We start from the raw sequence: 23,365 nt of genomic DNA on the forward strand, positions 1-23,365 counted from the left end.
TATGTCATTGTGTGTTTCATTATTTCTCGATTTATTTCATGATTTAAAGATCTATTAAAGTATTTCATTAACCTGCGTGTCAACCTGAGGGTCAAATGAGACTAAATTAAATAATTAGGTGAGTGTCATTAATGAATTATAATCGGAATTAAATACATAAATGTGTCATTAATTTATTTAATGCAAAGACTTCCATAATTCAATATTTAAATATTAATTGTAAATTATTTCGACATTTAATTATTTCATGATTTCATGAACCTGTAGCTTATTTTATCCGTCAAACTTAGCCGTCAGTCAGTGGGCGGGTCCTAACACCTGATTGGTTACCCGACACTTCCACTTCGACCAGAGAAGCGTAGAAGTACTGCTCCATATCTTGGTCTGAAAGTGCAGAAATAACTCCGACAACGTGAATACATTTCTCTAACTGCTAGATGTTCTGAGTCATAATAATAATAATAATGGATTCGATTTTATATCACGCTTTTTTATTGTTAGTCAGCACGTCTTCCTTCCACACACAAAGGTCTAAAATATCTACCACCACCTCCTAAAAGAGTACGAGTATATCCCCATTCGACGCCATGTTTTGAAAGACTTCCAAAGTTCCAGGCTTCAGACCAAAGCAATCATTGGACTAGATTTGTGTAAGCCCCGCCCACTGACTTGGAGGGATTTGACAGATGAAATAAGTTCATAAAGCGTTACACAAAGGTTCATGAAATAATGAAATACATCATTAAATATTGAAATAATTGATTAAAGGATTAGATCATTAAACATTTTAATATTAAATAATTGAATGTAATTTCACATTACATAAATTAATGACACATTTTATAACACATTAACGTATTTCATTCCAATTATAATAAATGAATGACACTTTTAAGTTAATATTTAAAAATGTCCCATCTGACCCTCCATATTCCTGATCAGTGATTCTCAAACTGCCGTATGCTAAACAATCACTTAATTCAATTTTCAAACACAGTGTTACTGTTCAAACTGTGTGCAATGTTACAGTGGCCATAACATGTTTTCAATATATTTGTTAAATAAAACATCTGCTTTGTTTTTTATGAATGTTTAGGCCTACTATGCTACTGTACTTTAATGTTGGTCATTATGGTGGTACTGTACTCGGAGAACCAAGTGTTTTCTGAGGTGGTACTTGGTGAAAAAAGTTTAAGAACCACTAATTTAAATGATTATATTTCATGATAAAGTCTAATTCTAGGGAGAGGGGACAGGCAACAAATATATTTTTCTCAAAATTCAGCTTTTAGATTTTACTTATTAAATCAATGTTCAGGACACTTTGCCTGATAAAAAATGTTTTACAGTTAATTTATTGTATGCATTTTATTTCCTAGGGACACGCAAATAATCACTGATTCGGTGGATTCCCACAAAATAGTTACAACGCAACATTTGTAAAAATGATGTTGGGTTTAAAATGTTTACTTCACAATTACTAGCTTTCCAAGTGGATTGTTTGCAGGCGATACCAATTTGACAACTCGTTATATACAACAACTTAATTTTTACATTTTGATTATGATTTGGAGTGCATGAGAAAGTGAAAAAGTAAAGCCAACGTAAAGAAATAAACTGCTATGTCAGTCAGTCATTTATAGTGTTGAGTTTGTTGTAAACAACATTCCAAGAGTTTCACTGAGTATCACAGCCAACATTTTACAGCGCATGTAGCTGCAGATGAATGTTGACCCCTCATGATAACTCAAATTCAGACACTCATTACAGACTACTATTGGCTATTTGGGGTTTTATTTGGAGCGTTTGTTTCAATAATGGCAGCGTGACCGCCATATGTTAATACTTAACACTTCATCTTCGTTTTATTGCATCCGTCTTACATTTTGATTCTTTCCTTCCGCGCGCAGCATTCCTTCCTCAAGCTGGCCAAGCCGCTGTCCAGCCTGACGCCTCTGATTGTAGCTGCCAAGGAAGCCATAAAGAACAGCAGTCGCTAGAGGGCGCCCTCTATGCTCACCCAAGGCTGCAGCCCTGCTTGTGCGTGCAGGCCGGGTCATGTGACGGCACAAAGCGGGAGGGGGTCCGAGTGGAGCTCTCTCTTCCCCCTTGCATTTACGTAGGACGGATGTCGGCCTTGCAGCCTCTCGGCCCCGTGCTGCTACTAAAAAGGACACGTTTTTCTTTGCGCTCATGTACATGTAGAGCAATCCATCACTAGTGTGTGTGTGTGTGTGTGTGTGTGTGTGTGTGTGTGTGTGTGTGTGTAGGTTCTGTATGGGGGGAAAACAGTCGCTTCAAAACCAAAAAAAGAGGACAAAAACGCCCTCAAAAAAGAGCTTTTGGTCGAGTTTTCTCATGTGCGGTGCTAGAACAGGCCACGCCCACACCTGCAGTCACTGTGCTCAGTATGAGTGAGTGCGTATTCGTGTGTGTGTGTGTGTGTGTGTGTGTGTGTGTGTGTGTGTGTGTGTGTGTGTGTGTGTGTGTGTGTGTGTGTGTGTGTGTGTGTGTAGGTGCAGTTACAGGGGAGAAAGCAAGGTTCATTTAACACTCTTAAAACCTTAAAGGGGCTGTTTGCAATTTCCTCACAGTAACATTTTTCAAAGCAAAAAATATAAGAACACCATTGGGTAGCTTGTTGCCATTAGTGGGTTAACAGAAGTCATTTGTTTGACAATTGTCTATATTTTTCACAATTACACAGTTTATGAAATAAAAACATTTGGTTTGATCGGTGTTTACGACGGTCACTCGCCCGGTCTTGTCAACACGTACGCGCAGGAAGCGCATACACACGTACAAGACCAGTCCGAGAGAAGCAACGAACAATTTGCAGTCACGTTGTTTTATATGATGGAATATAAAGCTAATGCCAGCTATCCAAATTGCTATTGTTAGCTAGCAACACCTAAAGCTAATGTGCGTGCGTCTGTTGCGTACGTTCGTAATGACGTCATTACGTAGAAGTGGTAAGAGGGTGGGATATGCTGTGTCAAATACATTGGAAAGTTGGCGCCCTCTATGCATCTGTGTAAATGTTGCAAACAGCCCATTTAAGATAGACGATACACTCTTAGGATCCAAAAGAGATCCGCTCATAAAAGTGTCATTCGTCAGTTAGCAATAAAATGTACTCCCCCCCCCACCCCACCCCACCTTTAACACTTGAAATCTTTCAACATTTCTACAACTATCTATTGATATAGTTTTTTTTTTGTCATAAATAACGGAAAAATGCAAATAATGCAACATTTTAGGTGTGTAATGATTCGTTTTAACGATTCAATTCGATATTTTGCTTGCCGATACGATTCAGGGATGATTTTTTTATTTATTTTGTTTTATAGAGATATGATACGAAATGATTCAGTGAGTTGAAATCGGTTCAGTAACTTTTTAGCAAAACAAATCAGATATCATAGTCAGGATACAGGACACTGCAGGTGAAGTTTCTTATATTCCTGCTATTTATTGTAGATAATTATGTATAAATGAATTATGGATACAAACAAGCAAAACTTGCTGAGCACAGAGCGATATACTTGAAATTTAAGAATATCAATCGATGTATCGATCAATCGTTACACCACTACAATATTTCTTAAAATAGGTTGGAGGGAAATATTTGAGGTCGGGTAATTCAAGTGTCGAATAGGTAAATCATTTATGAAAATTGATTTTGATACAGTAGACAGAAAAACTGTGCCTCCTGAGCTAGAATGAGAGAGAAAGCAGGCAGGACTTGGTTGAGTTTATTGAGTTCACACAAGTCTTTTATACATCTGTCATGTTATATATATATAACTGCCCGAGATCATTTTTATTGCATTTTAGCGGTTTAATGATAGTTTAACTCATTTACGCTCATCAAAGCTCTGAGAATTATGCCCAGTTGAAGTCATCAAAGCTGAAAGAATTATGCTCACGGTTTCCTGGCGCTATCTGGAGGTTATTTATACCAAAACAGAATGTTCTTGTTTTTCAAAATTGGCGAACATTTAATTCATTCGGTTTTCATAGAAAAAACATAATAATATACCAGGATTACAGTTAGCTAAAAAACAGTTATAATGGAAGTCAATGTTGCCGAAAGAGTTCCTAAGAGAAAGTGCGCTTACTTTGTTTATATAGCTAACAAGGTTGCAATCAAAAACAAAATGCAATTTCTTATTGGAAAAAAAATGGGGAAAAACCTTCTAGTGAAACGTAAACACAAAAAATGTAGCATGTAATACCTGTTTTGGGGCCTAGTGGTGCACAAGGGATAACTAAACTGGGTTTGAGTCTTTTAATTGGTCCGGCTGCATTCTGATTTTATTTCATTTGATCACATTTCCAACAATACGGATAAGAATATTTAATCTTAAGACAAATAAATCCGTCTCTACATTGTCAGCTGTATACATTATTTGAAAATAGTGCATGCATTTGAGCAGCATGCTTTTTTAAATAAGACTATTCCTTGTTAAAGGGGAACTGCACTTTTTGGGGGGAATTTTGCCTGTTGTTCACAATCCTTATGAAAGACATGACGACGGATGTATTTTTTTTTTATATGCATTCTAAATATTAAACGTAAATAATAGTCAGCTTACAGCGGAGCCAATGGGAATAAATGATAATAAATAAATGGGTTATACTTGTAAAGCGCTTTTCTACCTTCAAGGTACTCAAAGCGCTTTGACAGTATTTCCACATTTACCCATTCGCACACACATTCGCACACTGATGAAGGGAGCTGCCATGCAAGGCGCTAACCAGCAGCCATCAGAGGCAAAGGGTGAAGTGTCTTGCCCAAGGACACAACGGACGTGACTAGGAAGGTAGAAGGTGGGAATTGAACCCCAGTAACCGGCAACACTCCGATTGCTGGCACAGCCACTCTACCAACTTCGCCACGCCGTCACTATTCTGCCCAAAAAATCCAATGATGCATTCAAAAAGCGCCAACAATACTCTATTTACATTTGCTGACTTGAATATTAACCAAGTATAAGTGATATTGTTATTATGAGCGCTAACGCAGACAAACTATTTAGAGCGTCGCCGTGATCATTACCGTGTGTCCCTATGTTTACATCATCTGCTGTTTCCTTGCTTCCCTGCGCTTTGTAAGTTCCGACAAGTTGGGACACTTTGACAGCCGTTTCCGACCTGGAAATGGCGAGAACGACACGAAAAGCACTTGTCTCACCACCCCCCTGGTGGAGTCTGGAAATGTGTGTGTTCTCTTACTGACTTGTGGGGGTCGCTTTTCCCCATGTAACTACAATAGTGTGTGCGTTCTTGTCTTCCAACGCACTTCCAAAACATCCTTTCATCCAATGACACTGTGCATATATGTGTGTGTGTTGTGTGTGTGTGTGTGTGTGTGTGTGTGTGTGTGTGTGTGTGTGTGTGTGTGTGTGTGTGTGTGTGTGTGTGTGTGTGTGTGTGTGTGTGTGTGTGTGTGTGTGTGTGTGTGTGTGTGTGTGTGTGTGGGCTACCTCAGGCCAGGCCTCCACCCTGACAGGAGGTGCAGGGTAGCTGCTCACCCCCATGTTTGTACAGCAGAGGTCCACCAGATGAAGGAGTGATGCAACACAAGTCATGCATGTTAAACAACCAATAGTGTATCTCATCATTCACATAGGTTAAGATTGTTAGAATATGTATGTATGTAAATATAACAGGGGGTGACAAGCCCCGCCCCCGCCTCTCTCCACCAATCCCCACTTTTTTTTTTCTTTTTTTTTTGGCAAATTTATGTAAGAATCTTCAGGCTGCGTTATGATAAATGTTGTTGCATCCTGCAAATGGCAGAAAAGAACACACACTTCTGTCTTGGGACACCAGAGTATTTGTGTGCCTGTGAGGACCTTTCGCTGAGAGTACTCATGTCCAGTACATGTGCGGACTGTGAGCACAAAACCAAGGTGAAGATGGGGAAGACTCTGACCGCCACCATTTTGTGTGGTCGCTCCTTTACATTCCTATCTTCTCAATCTGTCAATCTGTACACGTGCTGTGACAATTCCTCTAATGTGTATCAAGAGAATGGAACAAAGACAAAAAAATGTTACTTTTTAAATTATTATTCTTCTTACTCTTATTATTGTCTAGCTTTGTAAAAAAAAAAACTTAAAAAAACTGCTGATCCATCCGGCGCACCTCAGCAGGCTGACCCCCCCACTCCCCCCACCCGCCTCCTCGCCTTTGGAAAAGGACAAAACGAGCGATGGGAGACATGAGGTTTTGCATAAAGTATTTTTGTGGTTGAAGCAATAGACTTTTTGAACTTTGAATTGTGCATGGCTGTGTCTTGAGTGTAAACAAAACAAAAAAAAAAGAAAACATCACAGTTTGGGAACTGGACTGAAATAAAAGGAGGAAACAAGCGTCGCTGTAATATGTTGAGGCTATGTGCTGTAACTTTTGCTGCAGGCTGACTTCCTGAGGACAAGTGTCCTCTGCGGTGGACATTTGTCTTTTTGCATAACCAGGTTATTTTTTTCAAACACTTAAGTTTTGGCGGTTATTAATAAATCATTAAAAACATGTTTCACTGCAGAGAATGCTAGTTGTCAACACACCCATGGACACAATCTAAAGTGATGATAATCCATTACAAGATCTGTATCAAAATGATTATGGTAATGATGAGGGGTGTTTCGATACAACTTTTTTGCTTCCAATACGATACTGATATTAGAGCTGCTACAGATATTAATGCTATACGACGGCAGCATGAATCATACATACTTTACATAATACTTTACTTGAAGTGAAGAATGTTGAAAATGCTTGATTATGTGCAATTACTCAGAAAATAACACTAAACTGCTTATTACTAGCTGGCTTATGTTTTATTTAAATTGAAGTGGAGTGGTAAATGTATTTGTCGACACCTAGTGGCCACAAAAATTAAATTAAACTCATCACAGTAAATGGAATTATGCGGGCCCATTCGTTGCTGGACACTTTCTAATATGCTTCTGCCTTGGAGACCTTAAATATAACTATCATTATTTGATACTTGTTTGTATTTACAAGTGTCATGTTTTAGACTGGAATATTGTTCAATTAAGGATATTTACGTCGTATGTCTAGCTTGTGTGCTATTGTGTGCCCAGCTGTTGTGTAGCTGCTAGCTCCTAGTAGCCTATAGCCTACCATGTTCACTTTATCTAGAAGATGTCCCAACTTTGCACAACTGAACATAATGCAGGACTGCTTGTTTCGGCACTTATATGGAAGCCAATATAATCCAACAATTGTTTTTTTGCTGATATCAAACAGATATCTGACATCTTTTTCGGATCTAGCCATCATTAGTAATAATGCTTAGTTTACTCCATGTTATTATAGTGAGATATTAGCCCTCGGTATGATGCAGTGCACTTCCACAGCACTGCAAACAAAACAGAGGCAATACTATCGGATACAGGTGCACCTAACGTTGTGTCTGGTGAGTCAAGATTCATTTGACCACATCACAATGTAGCCTTACTCACATTATGTTAGTGTGATACAATATTTGGTATTCACTGTAAAAAGTCATATACAAGTTATATTAAAAAAAAGGTTATTGTGCAATATTATTACCTGCATTACAAATAGTAATCATGAGGCTATAGGCACGTTGTGCTCGTCATTGTTTCACAGTTCAGTCGATGGGCGAGCCCTCACATGGCGGTGAGCTGAGAGGAAGTGACGACCCTTAGAGTGACGCTCCCCGGCATCTCATCGGCCATGTTGTGGCCTTGTTTCCTCAGCTGCAGCCTCTGGGGATCGGCGGTGTCCTTCGTAGAAGCGGAAAGCATCACTTGGCCCATGAACTGGTCCTGTACTGCATTACTGTTCCAGATCTGAAGTCAAGCAAGCGTTTGAAAAACACAGCAGTTTAGACAAAGTACGTTGTTGCCATAGTGGTGAACATAGTCAATAGTTTTGTGTACAGCTACCGAATTCTGGGCCCCCAATCAAACCTAAACCAAACATGCACTAAAAAAGCTATTCATTGCATGCATTTGGTTAAAGCTGGCTTTTTAAAGCGCATGAAAAAAAAACAAATTAGGTTTTTGACTTGAAAAGATGGGATTAACATACACTATATTGCCAAAAGTATTTGGCCACCCATCCAAATGATCAGAATCAGGTGTCCTAATCACTTGGCCCGGCCACAGGTGTATAAAATCAAGCACTTAGGCATGGAGACTGTTTCTACAAACATTTGTGAAAGAATGGGCCGCTCTCAGGGGTTCAGTGATTTCCAGCGTGGAACTGTCATAGGATGCCACCTGTGCAACATATCCAGTTATGAAATTTCCTCGCTCCTAAATATTGCAAAGTCAACTGTCGTCTTTTTTTATAGGAAAATGGAAGAGTTTGGGAACAAAGCCACAAAGTGGTAGGCCATGTAAACTGACAGAGAGGGGTCAGCGGATGCTGAAGCGCATAGTGCAAAGAGGTCACAGACTTTCTGCACAGTCAGTTGCTACAAAGCTCCAAACTTCATGTGGCCTTCCGATTAGCCCACGTACAGTACGCAGAGAGCTTCATGGAATGGCTTTCCATGGCCGAGCAGCTGCATCTAAGCCATATATCACCGAAATGGGTTTCCATGGATGAGCAGCTGCATCTAAGCTATACATCACCAAGTCCAATGCAAAGCGTCGGATGCAGTGGTGTAAAGCAGTGGTCCCCAACCACCGGGCCGCGGCCCGGTACCGGTCCGTGGACCGATTGGTACAAGAAGTTATATATATATATATATATATATATATATATATATATATATATATATATATATATATATATATATATATATATATATATATATATATATATATATATATATATTTATTTATTTATTTTTTTTTAAAATTAAATCAACATAAAAAACACAATATATACATTATATATCAATATAAATCAATACAGTCTGCAGGGATACAGTCCGTAAGCACACATGATTGTATTTCTTTATGACAAAAAAATATATATATATTTTTTTTTTTTTTTACTAAACAATGAGGACTCAAACAGAACCGTCTTGCTCTGCCTTTTCTATCACTCAACACGTGTGGGAACCGAATGTTTGCCACATTCTCCGCTTATGTCTGTCTTTTCCCAGCCAATCAACACGCAGAACACATGTGAACAACTACGAACACTGGCAGAGAAAGCTGCACATAACAATGATGCCTTCAAGGCTATGGGAAATCACATCATCTGTTAAACATTGAATCAACTACATGTGGAACATAACATAAGACCCAATCCGTAATATAAATAAAATAGAAAAATATTAAAAAGGTTTTAGTTTCCTATATTCTGTGTGTAATGTTACAGTGGCCACAAATATTAAATATACTTATTAAATAAAACCTGTACCTTGTTTTTAATGAGTATTCAGGCCTACTACGCTACTGTATTTTAATGTTAGTCATTACGGTGGTACTTGGAGAGCCAAGTTTTTTCTGAGGTGGTACTTGGTGAAAATAGTTTAAGAATCCACTGTACTTAAACATTTTTAGAAAACCCACGTAAATAAAAAATAAGTGCCGACAAATTCAAAATAAAGAGGCCATAATATGAATGATTCACATGAATATGACTGACTATAAAGCTATGTACATTTTCCTTTACTTCAAAGTGTCAAGTAGAGATTAGCTGTTTCATGTACTGTTTAATCATCAGTGGATAATATGGATCATATTAATGCAAAATTACTATATTGATTGTGTTATTATTAGTACCCCCCAACTTTAAAACCTAGTGACACTTCTGTTTCTAACTTCAACCGAGGGTCCTTGAATGCACCACAGTTACGGGCAATGAGATGCAAAAGTGAAACTTGTTCATCACTTTCTCCTACTCTGCCACAGATAGATTTATTGTATGTTTACCTTTCTTCTATCACCTCATCCTGGTTCCGAAATGTCTGTGCAGTGTAGGAAAACTTAAAGGTGATCTTTGATGACGTCTGTGTTGAGGGAAGTGTTCAAAGCTATGTTTGGCCTATACAGGTGGAATGAACCAATTTGCGTTCTTGATGGGGGTGTAGCTAGTCTTATTCTATGGTCTGATTCTACTTACCAAAAAACTCCGTCCATTTGTCGAAGGAGAGACAACGAGAATGCGGGCTCCCGTGAATGTGATAAAAAAAAGTAGCGTGTGCTTTGTATAACCTGGCCGACGAGGGAAGACTACAAAAAACAGCGAATGCTTTTGGACTGGCAAAGCAGACTGTCACAGTTATTGTCCGCCATGTATGTCCCGGACTCAACGTCTAGGTCCAGAGTATATAAAGTCACCAAAAAGGAATGGACAATGAAGGTGAAGGCAAAAGAGTGAGGAGTGTCCTGACCAGATATCTAGATCCCTAGATTGATTGTTGTAAAATATTCTTTATCACATTGTTTACGTGTCTAATAAAGATGTGATTCATGTATGATGTCTCAGGTGTGATTCACTACAACAGGGTGCCACAGCACACTGGATTCCAGTTAATTGAAATACCACAACACTGAATATTGTTCAGATAAGTTAAATTTAATTTAAGAACTTGCACACAAAGCAACACTGGAGGTGACTATGACGTACGCATTTTCCGTGCATGCGTACTAGGTCGCGTTGCGCCGGCGGACGGAGGGGGGGGAGGGGGTCTTAAACAACGGCATTGTGTGTGTGTGGACAAGGATAAGGTTAGGTGGGATATAGCCTCTATAACCTTAGCCTGCCTAGTGTAGAAGGGGCCTTCGACATTCTTAGTTTGGTTTAAGCAACATTATCATTGTTCAATAATTAAACATGTATGACATCCATCCATCCATTTTCTACTGCTTGTCCCGTTCGGGGTCGCGGGGGTGCTGGAGCCTATCCAAGCTGCATTCGGGCGGAAGGCGGGGTACACCCTGGACAAGTCGCCACCTCATCGCAGGGCCAACACAGATAGACAGACAACATTCACACTCACATTCACACACTAGGGCCAATTTAGTTTTTTTTTTTTTAAACTTACATAATTATATGACAGAAAAAAAGCTTTAGAAAAACTTTGCAAAATGCTTTTGTTCCCCGGCACAACATCAACTTCGACACCCCTGATTACTACTTATTAATTGCATATGTATTTAAAATCTTACCTGTAAAGTTAAAGGCTTCCTGGGCTTCTTCCTGTAGAAAATACCACTGGTTGCAAACTCTGGTGTCAAAGTGTCCTTCTGGATGGCGGACTTTACAGAGCGGCCTTCGCAGCTGATGATCACGTAAGGGTCTGCGCCTGCATGAGGAACAAAGAGCAAAAAAACAGTCAATATAAACACAGCTGGTGGGATTCATTGTTGAGTTTTGAGTTCAAAGCGGCAAGGAACTAACCGCCTGTACTGTCCTGGTTCTGCAGACCCTCAGCAGAGTGCACATACACGTGGGTCACGGCCTGTGGGTATCCCAGGAAGGAACTCCAACATCTCACCCTGGGCTTATCTTCAGTCAGCTCCCTGGAAGCACCGAAGATTATTACCTTCGAAGATGAATACCGTTAGAAATGACAAAGTACCGGCAGCCCGAGTCCACGTCGGTGAAGAGTCGGATCATGTAGTCCCCCAGAGTGTACGGTTTGAAGGTGGTGGGCAGGATGACATAGCGGCCCTGCTGCAGCGTGCATCGCATGAAGACCGTGCGGGCGTTTATGTACGTGGACGTCTGTACGAGGTTCTGGGTCAGGATGTCGTGCAGTCTGTATTTCCTGTTTAGTTCCACCTGTCCAAAAGGGATGATAATTAGGTGATTGATTCAATGCAATACTGTTGGAAAGTTCTACTGAGTGAGAGTTGACAGATGAGTGTTTTAGCGCCCCCTGGTGTCAGACAAAAATAAAGCTGTTCTTACTTTCTCTTTCCATTTTTTTTTTCATTTTTTTTTCTGATGTTTCCAAGTAGATATGAGTGACAATCCATACACAGCTGGCATTATATAAATATTTACAATTTATATTTTATACAATTAATTTTAGAATGAACATTTATTACTAAACCAGAAATCTTTTGTCATTGTAAGAATCAATTTAAAAGATTGCACAATGGTTACATTAATAATACTTAAAAACAGTAATATTCACATGACAAGGAGCAGTTATTGTTGATTTATTATTGCAACTACCCTGTGATAGTACTATATATAAGTATATAAATAATATTTATATGTGGTATATATTAAATATTTTCCATTGCCTTTGGATGTGGATTACATTTAACCTTTATTTAGGCATGGCAATTATGGAGTAATTAATTATAATTTTACAGGAAGTACAGTAAGTAGTGTTTAAGCTGCCAAGTGTAGTTAGTTTAGCTACAGTAAATGTGCAAGCATTGCCTTCGTCCACAAGTAGTTCATGACCGGTTGTATTGCTCATGTGCATGTTCTCATTAAAACATCGCTTACTATTTTCCCACCATCTGCATTGTATCATATGAAGGACATTAACACGAAGAGATAACAGAAGTTACAATTCCAGCTGGCCTTGTGCAGACAGCTGCTTCTGAATATGACATGTTGATTGTGGCAATAGCTACACTGTCCAGAAAAGTGTCAGCATGATAAAAGTATAAACTTTGGGTTTGACCATAGCTAGATGTTGTGTCAACTGAAGTTACAGAACACATAAAAAGCATAATGTGAGTTGAAGATATAGTGCTGCATTCTTAGATTGTGCATGCATAGTACAGTAGTTGGCTGTCTTTTCAATATACTGATATAACTGATATAAAATAGTCATGCAACCAGGTTCGTTGTGTGTTTCTTCAGCTTGAAACAATCAGCATTTGAGTAATTGCGTTCTTTGGTATGATTTAGTGTCTCGTTAAAAAGGTCACACTTGATCAGATAACCATAATCGGTGTCACTAAAACTATTCTGTGTTTGCACGACAAAAGGCCAAATTTTGAACAAAAGTCCCTGCTTCTTTGCCAAAACAATAAAAAAAATTGGCCCGAGTCCACAAAGCCCAGACTTTCCCATTTCCCTCTTTGTGATCCATGCGTGAAGCATGTTGATGACAATCACTTGCTCAACTTTTAACTTGTTTATATAGCCAATATAATGATGATTCATTGGTATAATGGTATAATAACTGAATACTATAGAAATTAGAGGTAGGATGATTAGTCCAAAATATAATAGTATCGACACCAAAGGTACAGTAGAGTCAGTATTGGATCAGTGCTGGTGTAATGAAACTGATATTTTCCGACTCCTTTCTATTTATTTTTGATAAATACTTGGGTGATTTTGTTCATGTTGGTACCTTTGATTTTGTATGCCCCAATTTTTGTATGATTTGGTTTTCGATGAAAATTTTGCATTTGTATCATTCCATGGAATCGAGATCCCAAACAAAGAATCGGACATGTTAATGACTAAGTCTCTGTACTTTTTTAAAAAATATATTAAGAACAACTGCAAAATAAGCCATTCAGGGGCCGAATAAATTTGCGAGTGCCAGTACTTTGATTAAAAACTATTGAATTTAAGACAGAACTTATAGCAAAGTATGAAGTTGGTTTCTACGTGGCTCCTCCCTTTCCAGTCTTCAATAAAAGTAAAAGTGACATCAAAGGTTCATACATCCATTTCCTTCATCGTTTACAAGTATTTTGCATTGTTTTCTGCAAGTTTAACTCAAATTATTCTTTATAAAATGTGTTCAGTATTAATAATTTGGGTGCCTGGAACAAACCAACTGGATTTACATTTTTTATGGGAAAAATTGCTTCAGCTTTTGTCCATTCAATTTTCGCTAAACCTTTTGCAACGAAAACCAAGGTACCACTGTATGTTGTTTACAGCAGGTGTTAAAATTCCCCATACTTGGGATTCGATACCGGCACTCATGATAAAATGAACTGGAAACCTCATGTAAAAAAATATACAACAAAAAGTAGTAAGAAACACGTCAATAATGAATAAAGCAAAACATTTTCTGGACCAAAAATCACTTCATATTCTTTACTGCTCGCTAGTGTTACCATATCTGAGTTATTGTGTAGAAATATGGGGAAATAACTACAAATGTGCGCTTCCTTCACTAACGGTCTTACAAAAAAGATCAATTAGTATAATACACAATGTTGGATATAGAGAACATACAAACCCTTTATTTATTGAATCAAAATGATTGACATGTAATGATTTGGTGCATTTGCAAACAGCTAAAATGATGTACAAAGCAAACTATAATCTGCTACCCAAGAATGTACAACAATTATTCTCAACAAAAGAGGAGAAATATAACCTTAGAGGAAAATCTACTTTAAAACATTTGTATGCTCGTACAACACTTAAAACGTTCAGCATATCCGTATGTGGAATTCAATTATGGAATGGATTAACCAAATAAATCAAACAAAGCACCAAAATGATTCAGTTTAAGAGACTGTTCAAACAACAAGTATTCACAACGTACACAGAACAATAATTATGATAAACATCTTGAACCTTTTTTGTTTTATTTTGAGATAAAGATTATTTATGTATTTAATATTTGTTTACTTACTATGGTATATTATTTATTTATTATCTATTCATTCACAGTTCTGTTTCAGAGAACAAGGAAATGGGATAAAATTGCTATGGTATGAAAAGGGGTAGGATTAAATCAGCTCAGCTTCTTCCTACTCCTTTTCGGATGTGCTAATGAAACAACTGGAAATATGTGATGCATTACATTGAAAATGAACTGAATTGAATTGAACTTACTTGGACACATGAGGGCCATTTTAAGATAGTATAGTATAGTTTTGTTAGTGAGTTTGCACTATTGACTTTATTTTTCTCAAATAGGTGTGATAAAGGGAAAACACTAATTATGTTTTGTTGATATTCTTACATAGTTGTGTATTGTTGTACTTCTGTTGAAAAATGGTCCACCAATAAGTTTGTTGAAAAACATGGTCCTGTATGCTATTCTGATTCAAATTACAATCAACAAATTAAAGGTGAAATTTACAAAAACAATCAGAATAATTTCAAGTTAAAATGTTCTGTATGGGAAATACTGGTCCTGTTTACTTGATATTGGATCAATACCAAAATGTGCAATAATGCCCATCCCAAATCTAAATTATTGGCCTGCATGCTTTGTTTTTTGTTTTTGCTTACCCACAAGGTTGTCTTTTTAAAGTGCACCTTCTGTGCAACATGTGTCAGGCTTGTCCCTGACAGTTTGGCCATGTTTTAGTTTTTCCTCTGCGTTTGTCTTTGTTTCCTGTCAGCACTATTATTTTGGTTATTTCCGGATTTTCTCCCTGAGTGCTTTGTCCCCTCAGCTGTGGCTGATTGGCACCTGGCCACACCTGGTGTCAATCAGCCAGCTGCTATTTAAACCTGAATTTCCCTCCAGTCAGTGCTGGATTATTGTCATTTCTACCTGTCGTGTCGATATCGTTACAGCTACTACCTGTCGTGCTACTACTTGTCCTTGTACCTGTCGTCGTAGCGGTAAGCTGTTCCTGTTAGCTATTTGTAGTTTGCTTTCTCCTAGCTCTTTTGTTTCGTGTTTTCTTGTTAGCCATCAGCTAGTGATGGGTCCGGCAACACCGATGCATCGGCGCATGCGTCGAGCTCATAGAGCGATACCCTGTGTCGGTGCGCGTATCGCTTTTAGAAAGTCACGTGACCGAACACGAGCTGTTTTGGTCACATGACCGCTCATGAGCTGTTCTTGTCACGTGACTGCTCATGAGCTGTTCCGGACACGTGACCGACACGCGAACTGTATCGCACTGACGCGTGCGCGCCAAACTGTGTTTATAAGGAAGCGGCGCATCTGTCAACGAGATGCACCTGGCAACAGAATCGGCGCACTTCTCTCGTTGGTCATTTGTCATTTATCGTCGTCGATCATGGAGCAGCCTCAGGGAAAAAGAAAAAATTCCGCCGTGTGGGACTATTTTGATCAAATACCGGATAATAAGGTATTGGTGTTCATTTCCTTCTCGTTTCATCCTCTTCTCTCAAAGTTTCCACTTGATCTATTAGAATTCAAAATCTCTTCAAAATGATTCTTAGTTTACTATTCATATTTTCTGCAGGTTAAATGTCGCATTTGTTCGACAGAATTGTCGTACATCAACAAATCCACCTCCTCAATGCTGAGGCATTATAGGGCCAGGCATGAAAATGAAGTTCCAGAGACACCCAGGATAAACTCAGGTATACAGCCATTCTACAACTTACTCAGTTTATTTTTTGAGAATTAATTCCCTTCTTCTTTATCTCATTTTTAACCATCAAGCTACCAGGAAGCAGATGCTGGATGAGGCTCTGCTGAACTTCATTGTGAAGGACTGCCAGCCCCTCAGCATTGTGGCGAGTGAAGGGTTCAGGGAACTGGTGCAGGTCCTTGAGCCATCATATGTTTTGCCTACCAGAAAGGTTTGTGTGGAAATTATCTAAAGTTGTAGTTGATACATCCAATTTATTTAATATTTAAATTGAATATGTTGAGTTGCTTTTGGTTTGACTTGGTGTTATTTTCCGACCATCAAAAAAATGCTGGTGACAAAATATGAGGAGGAACGGGAACGAGTGAAATTGGAAGTGCAGCAAGCTGTGGCAGTGAGTATAACAGCTGACATGTGGACATCTGTAAACATGGAGGCTTACTTGGCTCTTACCTGTCACTACATAAATGATCATTTGCAGTTGTGTACATCTGTGTTGGGTGTGCAATACTTTCCACAAAGTCAAACTGCTGACAATTTGGCCCAGGTCAAAAGGGACATGATGGCAGACTGGGCCATAACTAATAAAGTGTTTTGTGACCGACGCAGCACCAAACATGATTGCATCCACTTGACAGCTCCAAATTCGACACTCAATTTGCATTGCACATAGTCTTAATTTATTAGTTAGAAAATCATGTGACCAGATCCCCACACTTGCATCCATCAGACACAAAGCTAGGCACATTGTCACATACTTCAGATCGAGCACTACAGCTAAGGAGAAGCTTGCTCAAGTGCAGCAACAGATGGGACGGCCAACCCTGAAACTCATCAATGAGGTGGCAACACGCTGGAACAGCACATATGAAATGCTGTCAAGGCTACATGATGAGAAGGAGTCAGTGTGGGTATCTCTGGCCTCTCTAAAAACAGATTTGACTCCACTTACAGCTGATGAGTTTAACATCGTAGGAGAAACACTTATTGTGCTTGCTCCTTTCCATCAAGCCACAGTGGAGTTGTCTGAGGAGAGGCGAGTGTCAGGGTCAAAGGTCATCCCGATGATGAAAATACTCTACCTTGCACTAGAGCATAGTGCTTCAACCTTGCAAACACAGGCAGCCAAACACCTCCATGAAAATTTGAAGCGTCGAGTCACAGACACTGCTTCCAATCTGGAGTCATTAAGTGTGTTGACCCTAGCAACACTTCTTGACCCCGGATATAAATCACTCGGGTTCCGCAGTTCTTTTAAATTAAATGACGCCATCATTCGCCTACGTTCCGAATGTGCGTCTGTCATGGGACACACAAATGAGCCCCTGCCAGGACCATCTGCAGAACAGCTGTCTGCACCCACTTCAGGCATTTATTCAGCATTATTTGTTTGTTGTTGTTTGAAATCATGTAATAAAATGCATATTTTTTGTTTTTAAGATAACCTTTGGAAACATCTGGATATGGAAGTGGGAAGGCAGACAAAAAACTCTACTGCAGATGCCATACAAGAGGTCCAACGGTACCTGGCAGAGGGAAATGTAGCTAGGTCCCAGGACCCATTAAAATACTGGGACCAACAGAAAACCACCTTCCCAAACCTCTTCCAGCTATCACTTCATTTCCTCTGCACTCCCGCCTCCTCTGTGCCCTGTGAGCGGGTATTTTTTACAGCCGGAGAAATAATAACCAAAAAGAGAAATCGTTTAAAATTTAATACTTTGGAAAAAATGTTTTTTTTTAATAAAAATATGTTAAAAAAAAAAATTCCCAGTCCACAAGCATCATCATTCACAACACGTTCTCTTAGATTTCCATGTTCTGATACATGTTCACATTATTTATTGACTAACAGCATTCCATGATTAATATTAATAATAAATGACAGAAAAATAAGCACACGTATGACTGAGGAGTCATAGTGTAACTTTGTGTGGTGTTTGAGTTGTCCGACTTTTTGTGTGGCCTTAAACGCTTAGTGGTATGCGTGTTGTTGACGAACACCGTTAGGGCCGCTTGTTGTCACTGTCACTCAAAGTTGCATTTCAAAATTACACAGAATAAATGTGTTTAATTTGTTTAGAATTCAGATGGGTTTGATTTGGTGCGCGGCATATATTTGCTGTGCGGCGCACAGTGTGCGCAGAGGACGCTTGAGCAGTGCGCAATTGCGCAGGCGCGCACCTTAGAGGGAACGTTGCTCACAGGGCACAGAGGAGGCGTCAGTGCGATACAGTTCGCGTATCGGTCACGTGACCAAAGCAGCTCATGATCGGTCACGTGACCAAAGCAGCTCATGATCGGTCACGTGACCAAAGCAGCTCATGATCGGTCACGTGACTTTCTAAAAGCGGTACGCGCACCGACACAGGGTTTCGCTCTATGAGCTGCTCGACGCATGCGCCGATGCATCTGTGTTGCCGGACCCATCACTACTGTTACTAGAGAAAGGTACAGGAATGACGGCGTGGCGAAGTTGGTAGAGTGGCCGTGCCAGCAATCGGAGGGTTGCTGGTTACTGGGGTTCAATCCCCACCTTCTACCATCCTAGTCACGATACATGTTCACATTATTTATTGACTGTATCTAAAAAAGATAAAAATATATTTTTATTTAAATGAAGATATGAAATAATCCTAAATGAAATACAATGACTTGGTTTATATTATTGTATATACTAGGTCATAAAATCAGTGTCAGTTGAGTCGGTCCATAGGTTGCCTGTAGGGATATTTAATGTCCAGCAGATGTCAGTATTTAGTGACACAGTATCGACACAGTATCAATACAGTTTTGCAATGTGTCGAAACGCTTCATGAGGCCTCATCGACCCATCATTACCATCAGCTGTTTCCAGTTTTTTCTGTTTGCTGGTTCCTGTTTTCAGTTTTGGCTATTCCTAGTTCCTGGTTTGTGTTTTTACCTTTTATTTTATGAACATTAAATCATGTTTTCCTGGACAAAGCCTGCCATCTCTGCATCGTGGGGTTCGTCACCAACAACTCAATGTGACAACATGTGCACACTGATACAGTTCAGATGTTTATCATATGACATTTAAACCCAGTTAATCTAGCATATTCATGTCCAGATAATAAATTGGACTTTGGACCTACTTGCACCATCTTTCTGATATAATGCATCATATCTAATATGTTGAGAATAACGTGCCCAACGCTTCACCTCTGCTATATCAGCTATCTTAGATCAGGAATGGGTTTTTTTCTTTATTTACATGAGATTTAAAAAAAAAAGTTGTTTCTCAAACATTCTTGCGTTCAAATGTAATTCCCAAGCAAATGATTGACTCAACATTTTCTCTGTACCTTAAAGATGCAGAAGCCGATTGTGATATTCTCCCCTTGTCCAATCTTCCTGTGGATTTTCATATCTCGCTGTTGTAAGGAGATGAGGACCTCGTCGGCCTCCTTTGTGATGTCGAACACGAACTAGACAGAAGTTGAAAATGAGGTCACCAACAAATGTAGTATTAAATAACATGACAAACATCTCTCAGTGTGAAGCAGTGTAGTTCTACTTCAATGTAAGCAACCAGAGAAATAAACCAGAATTTCCCATACATTCATTTATTTGTGGCCGGCCGGCGGCCGCCACATCGAAATCAGAATTAGAACCATCTTTATTGGCCAAGTATGTAGCACACACGAAATTTGACTCAGTACTGTGCTCTTTGTACAATGCAAAAAACAAGGAAAATGCAGCGATGACGAGAGAGCGCAGTACCGTGACGCTGTTAGAGGCTAAAACTAAGCGGCTATCAAAAGGGTGAGATTGAACTGGTTTAGGGTTGCAAAAATGTGTATGAGTACAGTAGTTTGTCTTCTTTTGGGTGGATTTAGCAAGATGTGGTATGTGTAAGTTTCACTTTTGCATCTCATAGCACAAAAAAGTGGTAAGTTCAAGGACCACCATATCAAGTGTGAACTCTTAAAGCTTGACAAAAAACATTATGAATGAAACAAAGACAAACATTTAAAAATTGTGGGCTTTCTAACAGAGACCTGGACATGAAAGCATGTATCGCTCTTTTCAATGAGCAGCAAGTGTTACAATTTCCCATATCGAGGAATCGATACCGGTAATCAACAGTGCCAATTTTCGGTAGTTTTGTGTTTGTTCAAAATGTGTCAATAAACGTTAATTGTAAAAAAAAAAAATCTATTTTAATTTAACACTGAGCTGTGCTGTACAGTTATGTTTACTGACATTTCTGTTTTCATTTGCATGCATGCAATTTACTGTATCATATATAGTAGACTTTGCATCCAATTGCAATTCCAATACATTAGATGGCAGTAATTCATAAAATACCATGTGTTGACTTAGCCAGGAAGTAGTCTTTGCCATTAAATTGGATGCGCCAGTATTTTCTTTTGAGCCCTACAAAGTGTTAATACTGTAAGTATTGTACTTATGACACACCAGTTGTTTGATTGTAACGTGCCTCTTAGTTGGACTCAGGAACACTTCAGAAAACCACTGTCTGTAACTACAGTTTGTCGCTACATCTGTAAGTGCAAGTTAAAACTGTACTATGCAAAGCCAAATAAATTTATCAACAACACCCAGAAACGCCGGCGTCTTCGCTGGGCCCGAGCTCATCAAAGATGGACTGATGCAAAGTGGAAAAGTGTTCTGTGGTCTGATGAGTCCACATTTCAAATTGTTTTTGGAAACTGTGGACGTAGTGTCCTCCGGACCAAAGAGGAAAAGAACCATCCGGACTGTTACAGGCGCAAAGTTCAAAAGCCAGCATCTGTGATGGTATGGGGGTGTATTAGTGCCCAAGACATGGGTAACTTACACATCTGTGAAGGCACCATTAATGCTGAAAGGTACATACAGGTTTTGGAGCAACATATGTTGCCATCCAAGCAACGTCTTTTTCATGGACGCCCCTGCTTATTTCAGCAAGACTTTGCCAAACCACATTCTGCACGTGATACAACAGCGTGGCTTCATAGTAAAAGAGTGCGGGTACTAGACTGGCCTGCCTGTAGTCCAGACCTGTCTCCCATTGAAAATGTGTGGCGTATTATGAAGCTTAAAATACAATTGAGACCCCGGACAGTTGAACAACTTATGCTGTACATCAAGCAAGAATGGGAAATAATTATACCTGAAAAGCTTTAAAAAATTAGTCTTCCCAGTTCCCAAACATTGGGTTGTTAAACAAGTGTTGTTAAAAGGAAAGGCCATGTAACACAGTGGTAAAAATGCCCCTCTGCCAACTTTTTTGCAATGTGTTACTGCCATTAAATTCTAAGTTAATGATTATTTGCCCAAAAAAATTACGTTTCTCAGTTCCAACATTAAATATCTTGTCTTTGCAGTCTATTCAATTGAATATAAGTTGAAAAGTTTTTGCAAATCATTGTATTCTGTTTTTATTTACGATTTACACAACGTGCCAACTTCACAGGTTTTGGGTTTTGTAAAATCGCTAATGCTAATAAGTAGCATGTCTATGGCAAATCCAATGTAAATTAGCATCAAGCTAGCGCATTTTGTCTGTACTTTTGAGTGCCTTCTTCCTTCTTGCTTTGTGGCATGAAAAATTGTAACCATACCAAAGAGGCAGTCCGGCTGAGTCCGCGCTGAGCACTTGACTGCTTGTTTCCCGACCAAGTATTTGAGCCAGCGTTGAGCCTACGACCGGACGTGACGTCCGTGCAACAAAGGTATCGAAATATAGCCCTGTTTGATTTTACGTGAATCGGTACCCAATAGTACTAACAGACTTTTGTGTACCGAGTTCAGTATGCATTCCTACTCAAAAGCAGCTTCTTTTTGTTTGTGACATCTTTAAAAAAAACATTGACAAAATGAAGGGACATTTCATTTGGTATGTTTCATTTGTAGTTTTCATGTTATTTTTACACACTTTTTTAAATGCTTGTCTCATGCAGCGTCTATTACAATAATGAATGTGAATCACTCAAATTAGATTGTACAGGAGTATTGTCTGTTGTATAATACCTGTGGGTTCTGCAGGAAGGTCTGCTTATGGTTTGCACAGCCACCACAGCGGTTCAAGAGAGGCTCCGCTTGCTTGGTCCAGCTCCCAAAGTGCACCACTTCATGCCAGGTCTTATGGAGGCTCAACACAGACGTGTTGATGAGACGGCAAACGTCGGCATCTGTGAAGTACTTGCACCAGTCTGTGAAAAACATCCTGTGGATGTCAAGTGAGAAAATGATCACAGAAGTTTCTAAAGGAGGATTGGTTTGGATGCGCGATCTCTCACCAGAACTCGCCATCATCTTCCACTGTGATACCGAGGTTGCCCCTTTCCGTGTCGCCGACTTTTGACCATTCCTCAGAACTGACAAAAGTATAAGTGACATTATTACACAGTCATAATAAAATGGGTCCACCCTAAAATTATCACAGTGAAAACTTCCTTCATTTTGAAATTAGACAATCTTTTCCTTCAAAATCTTCAACTAAGTAAGCATCATCCACAAATATATTGTAGGGTGTCCTGAAACAAGTTTTTTTTACTTCCAATACGATACCGATGATTAAGATTTCAATATTGGCCGATACCGATATTAATCTATTATGATATCGGCCCAAATCGTACATCATTTTATTATTTTGTAGTGAATGTTATAAAAGGTTTGATCAAGTGAAATTACTCAGAACATTGGTAGGTATGAAAAACATTAACCTTATGATAGATTTTCAAGTGAAGTGAAGTATATTTATATAGCGCTTTTCTCTAGAGGCTCAAAGCGCTTTACATAGTGAAACCCATTATCTACATCTTTAAGCTACTGTACATTTAAACCAGTGTGGGTGGCACTGGGAGCAGGTGGGTAAAGTGTCGGGGATCAATCCTGGAACCCTCAAGTTGCTGGCACCGTCGCTCTACTAACAGAGCCCGCCGCCCCAATTGAAGTGGTAGTTTTTTGGCGACACATAGTGGTCACAATAATTCATTAAATTAGGCTAATGACGCAGTGAGTTGAATGATGCGGACACGTTTGTTACTGCATACTTTCTAATACGCCTTTGCCTTCGAGACTTTATATCTGTAAGTCATATGAAACCAGAATTATTTGATACTTGATTATATTGACAAATGTGGCATTTTAGACCGCAATAACTTTCAGTAAAGGACACTTTTTTT

General features: G+C 39.1%; 2 protein-coding genes across 7 annotated transcripts in view; one reads left to right on the forward strand and one right to left on the reverse strand.

The window, feature by feature from the left end:
* Positions 1–6,380, forward strand: part of LOC133650463 (serine/threonine-protein kinase PAK 3) — a 68,251-nt gene extending 61,871 nt beyond the window's left edge. For 4 of the 5 annotated variants that reach the window (XM_062047717.1, XM_062047718.1, XM_062047720.1 and 1 more), the window contains one exon: positions 1,911–6,380. In XM_062047717.1, the coding sequence (XP_061903701.1) occupies positions 1,911–2,000 (90 nt within the window). In that variant the 3' untranslated portion in view covers positions 2,001–6,380. The remainder of the gene's footprint in view (positions 1–1,910) is intronic. The other variant, XR_009826233.1, reaches the window with a different exon arrangement.
* LOC133650461 (calpain-5-like) overlaps positions 6,210–23,365 on the reverse strand; it is a 33,937-nt gene continuing 16,781 nt past the window's right edge. For both annotated transcript variants that reach the window (XM_062047715.1, XM_062047716.1), the window contains exons 7-13: positions 22,478–22,555; positions 22,209–22,404; positions 19,535–19,657; positions 11,546–11,748; positions 11,365–11,486; positions 11,133–11,269; positions 6,210–7,850 (exon numbers count right to left, since the gene is read on the reverse strand). In XM_062047715.1, coding sequence (XP_061903699.1) covers positions 7,668–7,850; positions 11,133–11,269; positions 11,365–11,486; positions 11,546–11,748; positions 19,535–19,657; positions 22,209–22,404; positions 22,478–22,555 — 1,042 coding nt within the window. In that variant the 3' untranslated portion in view covers positions 6,210–7,667. The remainder of the gene's footprint in view (positions 7,851–11,132; positions 11,270–11,364; positions 11,487–11,545; positions 11,749–19,534; positions 19,658–22,208; positions 22,405–22,477; positions 22,556–23,365) is intronic.

This window comes from Entelurus aequoreus, linkage group LG05 (assembly GCF_033978785.1).
Source record: "Entelurus aequoreus isolate RoL-2023_Sb linkage group LG05, RoL_Eaeq_v1.1, whole genome shotgun sequence".
Taxonomy (NCBI): Eukaryota; Metazoa; Chordata; class Actinopteri; order Syngnathiformes; family Syngnathidae; genus Entelurus; species Entelurus aequoreus.